General features: G+C 38.7%; 1 protein-coding gene across 1 annotated transcript in view; it reads left to right on the forward strand.

Annotated features, from left to right (window-relative positions):
• The first annotated feature begins 478 nt into the window (after window positions 1-478).
• Window positions 479-20,797, forward strand: part of LOC149834556 (mitochondrial inner membrane protein OXA1-like) — an 80,285-nt gene continuing 59,966 nt past the window's right edge. Inside the window, exons 1-4 of the mRNA XM_090011480.1 lie at window positions 479-1,016; window positions 12,958-13,048; window positions 14,214-14,258; window positions 14,402-14,460. Coding sequence (XP_089867606.1) covers window positions 541-1,016; window positions 12,958-13,048; window positions 14,214-14,258; window positions 14,402-14,460 — 671 coding nt within the window. The 5' untranslated portion in view covers window positions 479-540. The remainder of the gene's footprint in view (window positions 1,017-12,957; window positions 13,049-14,213; window positions 14,259-14,401; window positions 14,461-20,797) is intronic.

Consider the following 20,797-nt stretch of genomic DNA (forward strand, 5'->3'; position numbering starts at 1 on the left):
TTTAGAGCAAAAACACAGTTTTGCCTTCGTAGGTTTTGTTTTTGAGAGCCAGCTAGGGATGTAAATGGTTCAGATGCAACTCGATACCCAACCCGGACCTGAGTGCATTAAGTGGGTTTGTTAGTTAAATTTGGACCCGATTAATAATCGAATCCAAGTTTGGTATTGTTGCATTCAAACCCAAACCCAAACCCAAACCCGAATCAGATTAAAAACCCGATCCGATTATGTGTAAACACTGGGAATTAAGCTAGTCGGATCTGGGCTTGTTTTATCTTTTTTTTATTTGAATCTGAATCCGAATCAGATTAGGCCAAACCCGATTATTTCGGACTTGGTAATGCCATCCCTAGAGCCAGCAGAGCCAGGCCGATTTGGTTTAGTCCTAGATTTGGTGCTAGACCCGATCCATCATTTCCGTTTACGAGCCCAATTCCTCAAGCGAAGGCAGCGAACCGGCTTCTTCTTCTTCGCTATAGAAGGTTTCACACTTCGCACAAGCGAGTGAACCCCTTCCCTTCCGCCTGCACCGCGGCGGCCATGGCTTCCTCTGCTGCCGCCGGCGGCGGGCGGCGCATCTCCTCCCAACTCTCCCTCCTCATCCGCACCCACCACCTCTCCGCCTCTTCTTGCTCATCCATTCACCACCACCACCACCACCAGGACAACCACTCAAATGCCTCTCCTCCGCCTCCGCCACTTCTCCCGTATGGTTCTTTTCGCTACCACCTCTCCGGATCCGCTCCGTTTCGGTCGAGGCACCCATACGGGTTCCTTCTCCCTTTCGGCGTCGTATCGTCTACGAGGCACTACTCGAGCAGCATGATCGGGGAAGAGCCCGACAAGATCGAGTACATGAGCGACGTCGCCGGAGTGCTCACCGAGACGGCTGCCGAGACCGTCGCGCAAGCGCCCGGCGCGAGCGAAGTCGCGATCGCGGCTGCGGACTCGTTCTTCCCCGTCGCCGCCTTGCAGTACTTCATCGATGGTGTTCATTCTTTTACTGGGCTTAATTGGTAGGTAAATATCTCTATCATGCAATTTAGTGAATTCGGAAGCTCTAAAATTTTATTTTTGATGTAATAAAAAGAGATAAACTGCCATTTTGTTCGATTATGCGGACGCTTTCGTGCCTTCTTAGGTTGTGATTTGATATATTTGAGTATATATGTTACGGATTGGAAACTCTGCTAGTGATAGTTCAAAATTCTAAATTTCCAACATCAAGTTTGATGAGAAAAATTATGATGCTCGGTAGGTAACATGAATGGTGGAGTGGAAAAAAGAAACAGGAAGAAAGTGTCGTGTTATTTGGATTGGGAAAACCATCTTGTAATGGGTTGGCTTATCCAATCTATGAACTTGTTCGTTGGCGAAACATTCATGAGTACTGAAACTGATAAGTATGAGTCCCCGTGTTGGATGCATATTTAAGAAAGACAAATGAAGTCAAGAGGTGTGATATTCCTTCGACTAATTGCTATAACGAGCTCAGGGATCTGTGAGAAGACATAGGCCATTACAACCGAGATAAAGATGCGCACGTGCGAAGGAAATAAGACAGTTTTGGGCTTCTTTTGGGGGTTTCATAGTGAGAGTGCAAAGAGTAACATTCATGCATCAAATGAATTAAGTCTAGTGAGATTTTACCTCATAAACAGTATCACCTCACAATTGAAGTCATGAGAAAGGTAAGAGAAGAGGGGGTAACTTATAGAAGAGGACAAGTTAGAAGACATTGATGAGGAGGAGAAGTTTTGGTGCTTTTGTTGTGGGAAAGGTGGGCAAACCGGAGTCCACTGCTGGGATCTAGTGGGAAGCCAAACGCTCAAAACGGTCATGCGTACCAAGCTATGTCACATGGATACAGCTGAAGATACGGGGATACAAATATTTTTATGAAGTTTTCAGTGTAACTAGTATACAAGGGGATACAACACGACAGTAAAAATGGAGTATCCGTGTGACATAGGTACCAAGGTTGTCATAGTCTTATTCATACTCCACACTTGAAGAGACATCGAATTGCAAAGACCTGCCTTTTAAAACTTATATATGAATCACAAAGTGTGCAATTTATGGTGATGACCTTGCTCTCTCCATAGCCATCTAGAAAGATTAAAAAAAAAACTTCCGTACCACTCACCTCTTATGTAATTTGATGCTTATGAATGTCAGTGTCCTGCAAGGCATTTTTGGCCGATTGCAACTCTGTTCTTATTATCATGAATGTGGATGAAGCTATGAGAGTTCTCCGATAGAGAGATGCAATCACTAGTAATTATGGAGGCTCCAGAGAAGAATTAGACATATGAACATGTCCCTTCTCTATGAGTTAGATTTTGCTCGTGGCTTAAAGAATCTTACACTGGAGGAGAAGAATATCATGAAGGGATATCAGAAGGTTAGTAATTGTCAGGTGTTTGACACTAAGAAAGAAATGTTAATCATCTCTTCCTTTTTCCGAGTATAGTTGAAAAACAAAAGGTTTTTCTTTGTACTGGCCATGTTCCCAAGAATCTTAATGTATAGGGATTCAAGCTTTAAACTGTTGAAGGATGGATGAGAAGCACCGAACCTTGGGTAGAGAAAGAGAGAGAGGAGAGAGAGAAAGAGAGGAGAGAGAGAGAGAGACGGCTGCACAGAAAGTAAACTTCGTATCCGATTAGGGCAGCTACTCTCTATGTTAAATAGAGATAAGCCAAAAAGAAGAAATTACATCTAAGTCCATTATTTAATAAAATTTCAAATAACCTCTAATTTAATAAGGCTTAAACTTAAAACCACCTATTCTCAACACTCCCCCTCAAGCTGGAGCATAGATATCGATCATGCTCAGCTTGTCACAACAATGGAAGAAACTAGACCTCGCAAGGGCCTTGGTAAAGACATCAACAACTTGATCTTCGGAAGATACATGATCTGTGCAAATATAACCAGTCTGAATCAAGTCACGTACATAGTGACAGTCAACTTCAATATGTTTAGTCCTTTCATGAAAAACTAGATTGTTGGCAATATATGTAGCAGCCCTATTGTCACACACCATCACCATAGGTAGGGATACTTTCACCTGAAGTTCGGTCAAAATTGATTTTACCCACATGATCTCAGCTGTGGTATGAGCCATAGCTCTGTATTTTGATTCAACACTCGACCTGGCTACAACAGTTTGTTTCTTACTCCTCCAGGTAACAAGATTTCCTCCCACAAAAACACAAAATCCAGTTGTTGATTTTCTATCTTCGATAGACCCCGCATAATCTGCGTCAGTGTAAGCAACAACGTCCAAGGAAGGATTTTGTTTAAACAACAGTCCTTTACCAGGAGATGATTTTAAGTACCTGAGAATCATCATAGCTGCATCCCAGTGAGCTTTGGTAGGCTTATCCATGAATTGACTAATTTTACTCATGGCTAATGAAATGTCAGGTCTAGTAACGGTCACATATAACAACTTACCCACCAAGGATCTAAAACTAGTACTATCCACATATTCATATTTCTCATCAAACATATGAGTTTTGGGATCCATAGGAATGTTAGCTGGCTTCGCTCCTAGCATTCCAGTCTCTTTTAATAGGTCCATCACATACTTTCTTTGTGACAAAACTAAGCCCTCTTTGTTTCTTGCAGCCTCAATACCCAAAAAATATCGAAGGGAACCAAGATCTTTAGTAACAAAGTATTTCTGAAGATGATTCTTTGTTGCGGAAATATCTTGGGCACTACTTCCTGTTAATATGATGTCATCGACATATACCACCATAACAACAATTCCAGCACTAGTTTGCTTGATAAACAAGGAGTGGTCTGAGGCTGACCTGACAAATCCAAACTCCGACATTACCTCAAATAATTTTTGAAACCATGCCCGAGGACTCTGCTTCAGGCCATAAATAGCCTTCTTCAACTTGCACACTTTCTGACACTCCCCCTAACCTCAAAGTTGCATATAGACTCTTTCATGTAAATCTCCATACAAAAGGCATTCTTGACATCCAACTGAGACAAGGGCCATCCATAGTGCACTGCAACAGAGAGAACAAGACGAATAGTTCCAAGACGAGCGATTGGGGAAAAAGTTTCAAAAAAGTCAACACTATAAGTCTGAGTATAGCCTTTTGCAACCAACTGGGCTTTGTACCGTTCAATTGACCCATCCGAGTTATATTTAATGGTATATACCCATTTGCAGCCAACAATATCTGCATCAGTTGAAGGATCAACCAAGTTCCAAGTGCCCCTAGAGCATAGGGCATCCATCTCATCCTGCATAGCCTGCATCCATTTGGGGTCGAATAGAGCCTGACTGTGATGAAGCAGAACAGAAGAGGCAGACAAAGTCGAGATAAAATTCTTTATGGATGCCCCAAGATTAACTTCAGAAACAAACTGAGAAATGGGATAAAGGGTGCACTGTCTTTTCCCTTTTCACAGAGCAATAGGAAGATCCTTATCAAGAGCAGAAACTTCAGTATGCTCAGATATACTTGCCTCAGGAGAAAGAGATAATGGAGACATGGAGGTAGGTGGTAACCTGTGAGTATACACTATAGGAGGGTTTCTGTATCGAGACTCCCCAGAGGATGGAGCCACAGGCTGTGGAGTGAACGACTCTAAAGGAAAATGAGGAATTGGCAGAGGAAAGACATCACCCTGACTCTCATGTAACCTTGGAGTAGTACTCGAGAAATATGGAGTAGACTCAAAGAAGGTAACATCCGCACTGACATACTCTTTATGGGATATAGGGTCATAGCAACGATATCCTTTTTTATTCTTAGGATACCCAAGGAAAACACATTTAATAGACTGTGAAGCAAGTTTATCTCGATCAGGACCCAACTTATGCACAAAGCACACACATCCAAAAACTTTAGGGGGGATAGGAAAAAGAGGAACCTCAGGATGGAGAATTTGGATTGGGATCTGTTCTTCTACAGAACTTGAAGGCATGCGGTTTATAAGAAAACCAACAGTCAAAACTGCATCTCTCCAGTATGATGCAGGCATATTGGATTGAATCATTAGGCACCGAGCAACATTAAGAATTTGTCTATGTTTCCTCTCAGCCACACCATTTTGTTGGGATGTATGAGGACATGTAAATTGAGGTTGAATCCCTTTATCAGAATAAAATTGAAGCAAGTCTTTGGATTTGAACTCAAGAGCATTATCAGTGCGAACAATCCTAACACACATGTCAAATTGAGTTTTTATTTCAACAATCAAAGATTTAAGAATGACAGGGCCTTGAGACCGATCTTTCAACAAGAACACCCATGATAACCTTGAGAAGTCATCAACAATGACCAAATAATAACGACACTGAGACCTACTAGGAATCCTACTCGGACCCCATACATCAACATGAAGAAGATCAAACAATCTTTGACTCGATGGACTTTGACTAGAGGGAAAAGAGCTTCGGCAATGTTTTCCCCATTGACATGTTTCGCATTGAAAAGAAACTGAGGGAGGTATATGAGGAATGACTCGATGAAGTTTTGACACTGGAAGATGACCCAGACGATGATGCCATAACAAAGGACTCGAGGAAGACGTAACAGCAGAATAGACAGAACCCACTGGTTGATGTAGATAATACACACCACCTTCCTCATAGCCGCCACCGATCCTCTTCCCCGTAAGCAAGTCCTGAAAAGTGCAACCCATAGGATAAAAAATTACCCTACAATTCAGCTCTTTTGTCATTCTACTGACAGATAATAGATTCTGTGGAAAAGAAGGAGCATGAAGAACATTTGACAGTTGAAGGGTAGGGGAAATAGACATGTTTCCCTGCCCTACAATTGGGGAAGAACTGCCATCAGCAAGGACTACCCCTTTTTGATCGGTTACAGGATTTAAACTTAAAAAGTTACTCGAATTTCCGCACAAGTGTCTGGATGCTCCAGAATCAATGATCCACTTACCACCTTGGCCAGATAGGCCATCACCTGCCAAGCACGCAACCTTAGCAACAAAAGACTTCGAAGAGGATGAGCATAAAGCAAGAAGCTTGTTATATTCAGCCCGACTAAGAGTTATATAATCATTGGAGCAATCCGCATCTGATTTAACCACTTGAGCCATAAAGAAAAGAATGAGTTAAAAAACGAACAGGTCCTCATATTGATGACACTAATTTGTCTCCACCACGAAAAAAAAAACTCCACACTATGCAGGTCCACAAAAAAAACTGTTACTCTGCTTCACGACGTCTGCGCAACATCCATACCACTCACCAGATCAGGAACCCATGGATTCATCACGACTTGTAGATCCGATCTTCTAGAGACGATCTGTCCAAAAGGAAATCCAGAAATCACCTTCACGCGATCAACCTTTCACGAGCTTTGCCTTCACACGTTCCCAAGAATGTACAATAGCAATAGCATAGTTCAAGACTACTCCCACGATCCACTAAATAATCAAATCTGAAATCAGTCAGATCTGATTCTTTCTCCCCCTTTTTTTTTTCCGGCACCCAATATGTAGATCAACAACTGAGTTTGATCTTCACCACGACACACAGATCAACAACTGCCCCTTTTTGTTTTCGACACCCACAAACGACACAGTGAATTACAATCAGACCTGATTTCAACACAGCAAAGACTCACGCTTGCTGCTTCCACGACATGAGCACAACCGAAACTAACATGTTTCTTTCACAAAAAAAAAATCACGACAGCATGGTTGGTAGGAGCTGTCAATGCAGTCTCCTTGTGGTGATACATAGCAGGTTCAAAAACTCAGTGGTACGTTGAATAAAAACTGGTGAGGGTCTGCCTAACTTAGCTTTCAAAAAAAAATCACGACAAAAAAAATCACGACCCAGCAGGTAATCACGACAGGTGCTGAAATCACGACAAAAGCTGAACTTACGACAACTGTAAATCATGACAGTTGCTGCTGAAATCATATAGATAGATGTTGTAACTCATGACAGCATGAGAAAAAAAAATTCCATGACCCAGCAGAAATCACGACAGATGAAGAAGGAAGATCATTTCTTCAAGGGACACGATACAAAATCACGGCAGCAGCACATACAATCTGTTATAAGCTGCCAAACCCAAAAATCACGGCATGGCTCAAGGGTTACTGTTGCCAGATCTGAAGCCACACTCCCATGATGCCCCTTAGATCTGATGACACATCTTAAAAGAAAACTGACCTGATTTGAATATATAATTTTTTTTCGAAGGTGTAGATCAACCGTAGATTGTTCACGATCGATCACGCTCCCACGATCGACTGCTCTGATACCATGTTGAAGGATGGATGAGAAGCACCGAACCTTGGGTAGAGAAAGAGAGAGAGAGAGAGAGAGAGAGAGAGAGAGAGAGAGAGAGAGAGAGAGAGAGAGAGCTGCACAGAAAGTAAACTTCGTATCCGATTAGGGCAGCTACTCTCTGTTAAATAAAGATAAGCCAAAAAGAAGAAATTACATCTAAGCCCATTATTTAATAAAATTTCAAATAACCTCTAATTTAATAAGGCTTAAACTTAAAACCACCTATTCTCAACATAAACTATAGTATGTTCTTTGAGATTCGTTGGTGTTCATAGTAGTTGGAGTGTTGGCCATCTATAGTTGAATACTCGTGGGGCATGTAGGTTAGGTAGACTTTTTAGGAAGATCTCTCTTATTTGATGGTGTATGCGAATTATTACAACAACAACAACAACTACGCCTTCATCCCAAAACAATTGGGGTCGGCGATATGAACCAAAAAAGAAAATCATTCTGGGTCTTCCACATGAATCCTTCTCCAATCATTTCTATCCAATGCCATGTCCTCGGTGATGTTCAAAGCATTCATATCCTTTCCTATCACCTCCATCCATGTCTTCCTAGGCCTACCCCGACCTCTTTTAACTAATATATTTTCCCATTTCTCCATTCTTCTAACTGGAGCATCATTAGGCCTTCGCCGAATATGTCCAAACCACCGTAAACGATTCTCTCTCATCTTATTTTCAATGGGTGCAACGCCTACCTTCTTACGTATCTCCTCGTTCTGAATCTTATCTTTTATTGTATTTCCACACATCCATCTCAGCATACACATATCAGCTACACTCATTTTTTGAATATGATGTCTCTTGGCAGCCCAACATTCCCTACCATATAGTAAAGCGGGCCTAATAGCCGTCCTATAAAACTTTCCCTTCAACCGCAATGGCATTATACGATCGCACAACACTCCAGTTACACTTTTCCATTTCATCCACCCAACCTTTATCCTATGATTTACATCTCTATCAATTTCTCCATACTTTTGAATTATAGATCCCAAATATTTGAAACAATCATCCATCGATATTTCTTGCTCACCAGGCTTCACTACACTCCCATCACTACTTCGTTGCTTACTAAACCGACATTCCATGTATTCTGTCTTACTCTTACTCAACTTAAAACCTCTTGCTTCCAATGTTTGTCTCCATAATTCTAACTTAACATTAACCCCAACTCTAGACTCATCAATCAAAACAATATCATCAGCAAACAACATACACTACGACACATTTTCTTGAATTGATCTCGTAAGCTCATCCATCACTATAGCAAATAGGAAAGGGCTTAAAGCAGATCCTTGATGTAACCCAACCGTTATAGGAAAATTGGTTGTCACCCCTCCATAAGTGCGGACATTGATTACTACTCTTTCATACATATCCTTAATTATACTAATGTACTTGAGAGAAACACTTTTCTTTATCATTGTCCACCAGAGAACGTCCCTAGGTACTCTATCGTATGCCTTCTCCAAATCAATAAAAACCATATGCAAATCTTTGTTCCTCTCTCTATTTCTCTCAATAAGTTGTCTAAGAAGATGTATAGCTTGCATAGTTGATCTTTCAGGCATAAAACCAAATTGATTCTCCGATATCATGACAACCTTCCTCAACCTAGACTCAATCACCCTCTCCCAAAGTTTCATAGTATGACTCATGAGTTTTATACCACGATAGTTTGTGCAATCTTGTATATCACCCTTATTCTTATATTGAGGCACCAAAGTACTCTTCCTCCACTCATTAGGCATCTTATTTGTCCGCCAAATCTTGTTAAAAAGATTTGTCAACCATTCTAAACCTTTCTCTCCCAAGCATTTCCAAGCCTCGATAGGTATACCATCTGGGCCAACTGCCCTTCTTGATTTCATTTTCTTCAAAGCTTCTGCAATTTTTTTTCTTTTGAATCTTGCGCATGAAGTCACGATTCATCTCATGAAAAGGAATGGAGAAGTCTCCAAGATCCTGAGCATGACTTTCATTAAATAGCTTATCAAAATAATCTTTCCATCTCTCCTTAATCTCCTCATCTTTGACTAAAACCCTTTGCGTTTCATCTTTGATACATCTAACCATACCCAGATCTCTCGATTTCCTATCTCTCATCTTTGCAAGCTTATAAATATCCTTCTCGCCCTCTTTGGTATCCAACTTGTCATAAACCTCCTTATATACCTTATCCCTCGCGTTCCGAACTAGTTTTTTAGCTTCCTTCTTTGCTATCATATACTTCTCCAAATTCTCATTATCACGACTCTTACTTAGATTTCTATAACACTCTCTTTTAACCTTAATAGCTAATTTGACATCCTCGTTCCACCACAATGTATCCTTACCTAGCGGTGCACCTTCTTTAGATTCACCCAATACCTCCTTAGCCACCTTTCTCATGCCACCCGCTATCTTATTCCACATTGATTCTGAATCCTCCTCGAGACACCAATCAACTTCCTTAACTACCTGCTCTACAAACATTCCTTGTTTAGCTTCTTTCAGTGCCCACCACTTAATTCTAGGATCTATCCTATGTCTATCCATTTTGCGGCATTGTCTAATTCTAAGATCTAAAATTAAGACTCTATGTTGTGTAGCTACACTTTCTTCCGGTATAACCTTACAATCGATGCAACCCCTATCTCTCTTTCTAAGTAGAAAAAAATCTATTTGACTCGTATTAACCCCACTTTTAAATGTTACTAGGTGAGACTCCCTCTTCCTAAACCAAGTGTTTGCTAAGATCATATCATAGGACAAACCAAAATCTAAAATCCTTTCTCCACTTTTGTTTCTTTCTCCTATACCATAGCCTCCATGGATACTCTCAAATCCATCCCTACTAATGCCTACATGCCCATTAAGGTCACCGCCGATGAAAAGCCTTTCTCCATAAGATATCCCTTGTACTACTCCATCTAAATCTTTTCAAAATTGACGCTTAATGGAATCATCTAAACCTACTTGAGGTGCATAAACACTAATAATATTAATAATATCCGTACCTAATACTAATTTAATAAGTAAAATCCTATCACCCTTCCTACGGACCTCAACTACATTATCTATAAACTCATGACTCATAACAATCCCTACTCCATTCCTATTCCTATTTATTCCTGTATACCAAATCTTATATCCCCAAGGTTCTATCACTTTTGCTTTCTCACCTACCCATTTGGTCTCTTGTAGACATAAAATATCAATCTTTCTCTTACACATAACATCTACTAACTCTACCAACTTACCTGTTAAAGACCCTATGTTCCAAGTGGCTAACCTAATTTTATGGTCTTGGACTAACTTCTTTACCCCCACCCGTCCAACAAAGTGAGGGAACCCTTGCCTATTTGACACCACACCCAGGCACCGGTGTGACGCGTCGCTTCCGGGCGACGATCTAGCAACCCTTGCCCATTTATCACTGCCTCCGGGCCTATAGAGTACAACACGTCGCTCAGTAAGGAACGCCCCAACGAAATTCTCATATTGGCATGAGATACATGACTTATTTGCAGAAATTAATGTCAAACTGCTTTTCCACTAGATTCATATTAAACATTTTTGGGTCAAATAGCAATGAGATACATGACTTATTTGCAGAAGTTGTAGGCATGTCTTTTATAAATTGTTTTTGCAATTGCTTCACTAAAGAGAATTGTTTTACATGGTTAATCAAATTATGAATGCCTTTGATGTGTAAATTTCAAAAAAATATCTAATACTGGAGGATGCCAAGGTTGAGATCGTACAGTTTGCCTTTTCTCCTTTTCTTATTGAAGAATAATTTCATCAATTTTGAAATTCTACAGGTGATGGCTGCTTTTCAGTACAAAGCGGCTAGGAAAGTTGTTATAATCATGTATAAGACCTCAGATGCTTCTGGTTAATGGTGTAATTGATATAATCTAATGTAACAGCAGCCTAACTAGCATAACATGCCTCTACCTACCATTCCCATTTCCTTCTGTAAGCATCTTGATGTCATTCTGAATATGATTTGTGGATTAAGAACATGTTCTCTATCTCATTACTAGAAATTATTCTCTTTCTTTCTAACCATAGGTATCATGAAAGACCAAAAATAATAAACATCGATCTTGATTCAGTTACGAGCTTTTGTTGGATTTAGCTTAGAAAGCGAATTAGACTCCTCACCATTTTTATAGTGGTCAAGAATTGGATCCATGATCGAGTTAGGATTACTAAGAAAGGTTGATCGTCAATTATGTGAAAATTTAGTTTTTAGATCTCTTTCTGCAACAAAGATCAATAGAATTTGCCAAGCTTCTGTTCTACTAACTGGTGAAATTGTATTGGCTGTAAATGACAGTTGATCCTTTGTCTGATAAGCCTATTGCCAATCACCTTGTGTAGATGCTTTTGCCTACATTCTTTCATGATAAGCAACTCAAATTAGATAGTTGATGGTATATGAGGCTGTAATGAAATATGCGAAACTACAAAACGAGATAGGCTGTAATGAAATATATTTTCCCATTTCTGCATCCTTCTAACTGGAGCATCATTAGGCCTTCGCCGAATATGTCCAAACCACCGTAAACGATTCTCTCATCTTATTTTCAATGGGTGCAACGCCTACCTTCTTTCGTATCTCCTCGTTCCGAATCTTATCTTTTATTGTATTTCCATACATCCATCTCAGCATACGCATCTCAACTACACTCATTTTTTGAATATGATGTCTCTTGGCAGCCTAACATTCTGTACCATATAGTAAAGCGGGCCTAATAGTCGTCCTATAAAACTTTCCCTTCAACCGCAATGACATTCTATGATCGCACAACACTCCAGTTGCACTTTTCCATTTCATCCACCCAACCTTTATCCTATGATTTACATCTCCATCAATTTCTCCATACTTTTGAATGATAGATCCCAAATATTTGAAACAATCATGCACAAATATTTCTTGCTCACCAAGCTTCACTAGACTCCCATCACTACTTCGTTGCTTACTAAACCGACATTCCATATATTCTGTCTTGCTCTTACTCAACTTAAAACTTCTTGCTTCCAATGTCTGTCTCCATAATTCTAACTTAGCATTAACCCCAGCTCTAGACTCATCAATCAAAACAATATCATCAGCAAACAACATACACCATGGCGCATTTTCTATTACATAAAAATAACAAGACCAAAATGGTCCTAGAGAGCATTACCTATTACATAACATACAATATATATATATATATATATATATATATATATATATATATATATTAACAGAGTTATCATTAGGTGAGTGCAATAGATAGCTTTTTCAACAATATAGTCAATGCTTAGTTTGCTTTAAATTGAATCGAGCAACCTTTATTTAGTCATCAAGTGTATTTTTTTTGGTCTCTAATGGGTAACCCTATTTTTACCAATCTTATGCTTTGGTTAATCACTGACTTCAAATGCTACGCAGGTATGCTTATCAAAGACAAATAAATCTCACCTGTAATGTGTAGAGTGGGTGATATTAGTACTTTCACAGATCTTGGTGTACATCATGCTGATTGCTTTTCAGATTGATGAGAGATTGTCTATATCAGCTTGATGTATATACTTATATAATACACATATTTTCTGTCTTTTTATGCTTATCTATGTTTTTTTTTCTTTTCCTTATTCTAGGTGGGCGGCTATTGCTGTAACAACTGTTTTGATTCGTGGTGCAACTATTCCTCTCCTAATAAATCAGCTCAAAGCTACTTCAAAACTCACAGTATGTTGTGGTTTCAGTTCTGTCTGTGTATCTGTTGCTTTATATATTCTGTTACTTTATCTTAGTTAATTGGTAGTATTGTCTAAATCTGTGGTATTGTTTCTTGAGTCTGAAAAAGACTTTAGCATGCCTTCACGAAAAGAAATGTCTGACAATTTTTGTTTTTCTTGCTACTTGCTGATCTATTTTTTCATAACTAAACTGGTTATCTTTTATGTTATTTTTAGTCTTGCATCCTGTAGACTATAAAACTAAGAAATTATGTTTTTGTTAGATTGAGATGTTGATATGCTGTGCATATTCTCAACTTTGGAACATAGTGTCCAACTTTTGAAAAGACCATAGTATGTCACATGGGTGCGGGTGCGGGTGCGGGGGTGCGGCACTTTAAAAAAACTTGGGTGCGGGGGTGCGGCAAAAATATAAAAAATTATATATATATATATATATATATATATATATATATATATATATAATTCCAAAAGTTGGACATAAATGACCCTGGGTGCGTTGACCGCACCCAGGGTCAGGTTGACCGCATCGGGTGCCGCACCCGCACGCGCACCTACACCCCCGCACCCGACGCGGGTGCAGCACCTAGTTGGCCGAGTCCCTGTGACATAGGCTACAAGAGTAACACTTAGGTCTCAATGAGGTAGATTGACCTTCCTTTTGTGGCCAATCAATATCCTTTCCCTGCTTGACTTAAGTAACAAGTAGATCAACCTACTTCGGGAGATGCAATTTCTTTACATCATTCTGGGTCCTTTGACAGTGAAAGCAGACGGCTCAGGACATAATGTTGGATGACTTCATTTTATTCTGATTGGTTTACTAGTTATTGGTGACAGGTCCTTGAACATAGGCCCTGGTTCTTATTGTTCATGTTAGTAATGAATTACCACATAATAACTGTTTGCTATCATTTTCTTTCACTCCAAAATAACACAACAAAAAAATTTCTCTTGCAATCTCTGGTGCACCCACCTTGTCTTTATCCTATCCTAGTTCTCACTAATTGATTAGGTTAGCCTTCTGAATTGTTATATCTGCCAACCTTGCTTTGCTCTTCATTTTTCATTTTGTTCTTTACATTCCGTGGTACTTATTTTAATATCTTCAGCAGGTCTTTTAACTTAATGTTCTCTTTGGAATGTTTATGCAGCTGATGCGGCCACATTTAGAGGAAATCAGTAAACAGATGCGTGGAGTATGCCTTGCACTCCCAGTTTCCTTGCTTTCTGCTTCATGCCTTAAATTGAATTATTACCATAAAAGAAGCTGCTGTCATATGATCTGATCATTGAACTTGCTGGCTCATTTTCACTAAGAATAATCATGCATTCAATGCAGGCCACAGATATGGAGACCCTGCAAGAGAGCAGGCAAAGAGTGAAGAAACTGTATAGAGAGTATTAATCTTTTGCCTTTTGCTCTGTGTTTTGCTTAAGAATAGATCATTGAAAAGAGTTTGGAGTGCTCTTTAAAAATTTCAATGTACAACATGTGATTTTGAGTTGCTTCTCGTATTTCATTTTATTAAGTATATACTTAATTTATATAATTTTGCATTTTAAGTTATAGTATTTCAAGTATCTATTCATGTGAAGAATCTATGGTAATCTTAGTTGTCAAAAATAAATCCCAGGCCGCCTAGACGGTCTAGGCGTATGGCCACCACCTAGGCTTATGGGTCTCGGTGGTATAGCCTTGTTTTTCTGCCTAGGCTGGAGGGACATGCTTGTCCTTTTTTTTTTCTTCTTCTCCCTTTTGCTGCAAGCCCTTTCTTTTTTCTTCTATTCTTTTATTCTTCTTTTTTTTCCTTATTCTTTCTGTAATGACCCCAAACCGACCCTTGAAAAAATGCAAATATTTTTTTTAAACATTGCACAAAATATCCTTGGGACTCTAGGTACATTACTAATTTAATTTACACAACCCAACGATAACTTCAAACATAATATAAATCAAATCATAAACCTAAATTGAATTTATTTAAATCAAATAATCTCCATTGAGGGTTCACATAGTTCCCTAATAACACAAAAACTCTCGAAACGTCGGAACCCTAACCGCCAGATCATAATCTTTGTGCCCTCCAGCAAGCTGGTCCCTCCATCATTATGTCTTAATATCTAAAAAAGATTTTTAAAACAGGGTAAGAACCAAAGTTCTTGTATAAGACCCTCTTAAATCCCAACAGTAAGAAAATTAGCATAATACCAACAACATACATTTAGAACAAACTTACAATTTAAACAATTCAAACAGACAAAGAACAATTTCATGCTAAATCAGACATTTAAGGATTCATGAATCAATACAACATGCATGAATAACTTTTTAAGTTCAATTATCAATATTTTTTTTACATGCATGTCCCTATTTAATACATACAATTTAATTTTCATTTTCTTAAAACCCGTAAATACTAAAAAACAAGCAAAATTTCTGATGCTCAAGGCAGTTCCCAGTGGTAGCTTAACACACAATTTGTATTTTAATTATTGGGTTCTACTCATGTTTCTTGACCGATGTCAAGAATCATCACCATCAATCAAAACATTAAGAATCGTCACCTAATGTCGGGATGACAAGAAAATCAACATCCATTGACGTCACTTTCTTGATGTACCAATAACTATGGTTGAGTCAAAACCACAATTCACAGGCAAAGTGGCAGATGTTTCCTACAACCGTGATCGAGAACACGAACCACACATCGAGTTCTTAGGGACAACAAATGCACACAGTATTTAGTATCTTCACAGTCCCCCACAACCGTCATCCATAGTTCCCAACCTTTTACATGAACACCAAGGAAGAAAAGTTATTATACTGTTTGGTCTCTTTTATCAGTCTTAATTAATTTATAGTTATGCAAATCATCATGCAATAACATATTCATGCCCTTGCCTTATCAAATTAACAATGTAACTATTTCAAAAACAAATTTCCAAAATCGTTGTGCAATGCATTTACAGCTTACTATCTCTTAAGCAACACATGGTCTTAACTTTCAATGGCACATCAGTCCATACAAACAACCAATATACAATTTAGTAAGATGACATTGCAAAATTTCAATAAACATAAAGGGCGCACACACACACACACACATATATATATATATATATATTCAAGTTTTATGTTCACGATGCAATATAAATGCATGCTCATAACAAATAAATAAATGCACATTGAACTGAGCATATCAATTTTACCATGCCAACTCAAAACACATCTTTTATATAACAACTACGCCTTCGTCCCAAAACAATTGGGGTCGGCGATATGAACCAAAAAAGAAAATCATTCTGGGTCTTCCACATGAATCCTTCTCCAATCATTTCTATCCAATGCCATGTCCTCGGTGATGTTCAAAGCATTCATATCCTTTCCTATCACCTCCATCCATGTCTTCCTAGGCCTACCCCGACCTCTTTTAACTAATATATTTTCCCATTTCTCCATTCTTCTAACTGGAGCATCATTAGGCCTTCGCCGAATATGTCCAAACCACCGTAAACGATTCTCTCTCATCTTATTTTCAATGGGTGCAACGCCTACCTTCTTACGTATCTCCTCGTTCCGAATCTTATCTTTTATTGTATTTCCACACATCCATCTCAGCATACACATCTCAGCTACACTCATTTTTTGAATATGACGTCTCTTGGCAGCCCAACATTCCGTACTATATAGTAAAGCGGGCCTAATAGTCGTCCTATAAAACTTTTCCTTCAACCGCAATGGCATTCTACGATCGCACAACACTCCAGTTGCACTCTTCCATTTCATCCACCCAACCTTTATCCTATGATTTACATCTCCATCAATTTCTCCATACTTTTGAATGATAGATCCCAAATATTTGAAAGAATCATCCACCGGTATTTCGTGCTCACCAAGCTTCACTAGACTCCCATCACTACTTCGTTGCTTACTAAATCGACATTCCATGTATTCTGTCTTACTCTTACTAACTTAAAACCTCTTACTTCCAATGTCTGTCTCCATAATTCAAACTTAGCATTAACCCCAACTCTAGACTCATCAATCAAAACAATATCATCAGCAAACAACATACACCACAACACATTTTCTTGAATTGATCTCGTAAGCTCATCCATCACTATAGCAAATAGGAAAGGGCTTAAAACACATCTTTTATAACCATTCAAATTCAACATCTATTATCCTTAGATTTGGTTGACTGTTCAAGACAGATTGGTTTTAACACTCTCTAATCAAAGTTACTTGCAACAAAAATTCAGATTCTAATTGGGTTTCGTGACAAATTTCTTTTACATGCCAGAAATCAGATTTTTATGACATACCTGAAACTAAATTTTATAACATGCCAAACTTACTTTTAGAATCATATTTAATTAAATATCCACAACCTATGTCACAGGGATTCGGCTAGCAGGGTGCCGCACCCGCGTCGACGCGACTCGACGCGGGTGCGGTCAACCCGACTCTGGGTGCGTTGACCGCACCCAGGGTCATTTCGGTCCATTTTTTGGATTTTTTTTTTTAAATTTTCCCTATGAAATGGGCTGCGGAATTAAAAAAAAAATTCGTGGGTGGGTGGGTGGGGGGGGGGGCTGCCCCCCTCTACCCCCCCCCCGCCAGGGGCGCCCCCTGGACCCCGCGCCGGGGGAACCCCCGAACCCCCCTTATATATATTACATTTTTGCCCCTGCCGCACCCCCGCACCCTCGCACCCCCGCACCCGGGTTTTTTGGAAGTGCCGAATCCCCGCACCCATGTGACATAGTCCACAACAGACCAAATTGCAATAATCATTCGGTTCAGATTTAGTTGATTATCCAACCAAGATCCGTAAATTTTGTGGTTCCAAAAGAAGTTAAACATTTGGGACAGCATAAATATCTTTTAGTATTTTCAAAACTTCTTTCGAAATATGATCTAGTATATATACATACACATATGTATATATATATATCTATCATGATTAATGTGTATATATATATATATATTTCTGATTCATCAATCCCATTCAGATTAGAAGATCAAGAAAATCAAGAACCCGAAACCTGATGGATTCTAAACATATACAGTAGCGAACAACTTAACATGCACAGTAAAATATACTCAGTAAAGAACTAAAGGCGTAGCATAAACAGTTAAGAACTAACAACATAAGATACACCTTCAGTTTGAGAACGATTTGAACCTGTTTTAGGTTTAGATCTGCATCGGAACTGCTTGAGGCTGACACGTTCTAATATTATTTTTACTTAAAACTGTCAGTTAACACAAACAGGATGCCAATTCTCACCATACATCCAACACCCATTCATTGGGCATAACAGAACACAAAGAAATCAAAAGAAGCTGACTAAATCGTAGCCTCAAAGCATGGTAAAAATCTGCATAATTTTAATCATCTTTTAAGGTTTAAATTGATAAAAGGAAAACAAATTTCAAAAATGAACTAAACCTCAAAGTGATAAGACTGTGCATATGAATATATTTTTCAACATGACATATGCTAAATAGAGTTTTCTGAATACATAAAGAAAAAAACTATGTATAACTAGGGTTCAGAACACATTTATCTAGTCCTAAATAAAACCTGAATTTGCAACAGCCCACACGTTGCATTTTAATGGGTCTTAATCCATGAACCCCAACAGGCATGTGATTCTTGGACAGATTCTTAAGTCTTTAACTTACAAACCCAGCCAAAATCAGTCATAAACAAAGCAGATATATATATATGTATGTATGTATATATGTATATGTATGTATATATGTATATGTATGTATGTATGCGTTAGTCCTTGTGGACTGGGGTTACCGTTAAAGGTATCCATTCAAAACAGAACCGAACAACGTGACTACATCACATCAAAACTGACAGAAATCTGCAGAAATTAAAAAAAAACAGCTCCCTAAAACTAACAGACCGTTTCCCTGTTAGGTATGAATCGAACCCTAGATCTGTCCAAACCCAACTTTCGTTGGGGTTGGACTGATCATAAAAAGAAAATTTATTTCAAACGCAGTTATGCAGGCTGCGATTTATCCCCAGCCTGCAGAAACCCAGCCTTGGTTCGACCCATGCTAATCTCCTAATTTGAGGGGAGAAATAATTGTTAAAATGTGTTATATATATATATATAATTGTAATACCCTTTAAGGGCAAAACTGTAATTCTACATTTTACGCATATTCCCCTTGAAATATGATTGTATTTTTTATTTTCCCTTTTTCTTTTCTTTCTTTATTTTCTTTTTATCTTTTTCCTTTTTTTTCTAGCCTTGGGGGCCCGCATAGAGACGTTGGGCCCCTCCAATCTCAATATGGAGCCCCTCTAAGGTCTCCTCTTGTGCATTATAAATGGGGGTCTTCCTCCTTTGTATCTCTTAAGCTTTGAGTCAAAGCTCTCTCATTTCTTCAATAAAGATTCATATTTTTTATGCCTTTGTGCATTTGAGTTCTCGTGAATGTGTTGTGCCTTTGTGCACATTTGTTCCAAGTGTTCTTATTGTGCCTTTGTGCACGTGTTTTTTATTAAGAAATAAGAACTTAGTGTTCTTATATATATGTTGTCTCATTGAAGACATTTTCACATGGTATCAGAGCAAGGTCTTTAAGAGGAAAAGCTTGTGTATCGTGCCATCACGGTGGTTGCCTCGAAAGTCATGCCCACTCTTCATTCTTGTGTTTTGGTGTGAAGAGCTCTTGCAATTCGCATCTAGTGAAGACACGCTACAAGTAAGCATAAAGAAGACATGTTGTGGTAAGTGCTTTATTTATTTGAAGCCTCTCTTGTCTCTCACAAAAAGCTTCTCAAATGGCTGAAAAAGACTCCCATTTTTCTCTTGGCTTCAAGCTTAGTGGCTCAAATTATCATGTTTGGATTGGAAATATGGAAGCTCACATCAAGGGCAAGGGACTTTTGGGTTACATCCAAGGTAAAATCTCGAAACCCGAGCAAAAAACTACTATAATTGAAAAATGAGAGATAAAGGTTCTTGATAGAGAGGAGAGAGCAAAAGCATTTGAGGAATACAATATAAAGTATGAAGAATGGGAGATGAAAAACTACAAGATTCTCTTATGGATTTTTTCCTCGGTTGAGACTAGAATTAATGCAAATATCTTGAAATTCAAGAAGGCGTCTCAAGTATGAGAATATCTTGAGAGGATGTATACCTCAAGGGATTTGTCCCATACATATTATCTTAAAAAAAAAGCTTTGAACCTTTAACAAGGCGAATTAACTATTAGAGAGTATTTCGCCGAACTATCCTCTATTTGGGATGAGCTTGCTATGCTTGAACCAAAATGGAGTGGAGAAGCCATTGAACTTCGACACAAGTAATTGAAAGAAGATTGATTTTTTAATTTCTTGAACGGGCTTAGACGGTTAGACCTGAATTCAAACAAATAAGATATTCTCATCTATCCTCTTTCACTTCTCCACCACTTGAAGATGTTCTTACCAAACTAAGTGGATAAGAAACTCACATGGGATTGAGCAAGATCAATCCAAGTGTTCTTGTGATGCCTTCAAACAAAGAAGAAAAATGAAGGAACATATGTCGTTTCTAGACCGGGGAATAACTTGAAAACATACAAACCCCTTCATTTCAAAAATCAAGGAGCAAGAGAAAATGGTGGCCAAAATAGAAGAAGAGATTATAGCAAAATTATATGTCATTTTTGCAAAGAACCGGGACACATTAAACCGGTGTGTCCAAAATGGAAAAA

This window comes from Nuphar pumila, chromosome 6, assembly GCF_984573655.1.
Source record: "Nuphar pumila chromosome 6, dmNupPumi1.hap1.1, whole genome shotgun sequence".
NCBI classification, from domain to species: Eukaryota; Viridiplantae; Streptophyta; class Magnoliopsida; order Nymphaeales; family Nymphaeaceae; genus Nuphar; species Nuphar pumila.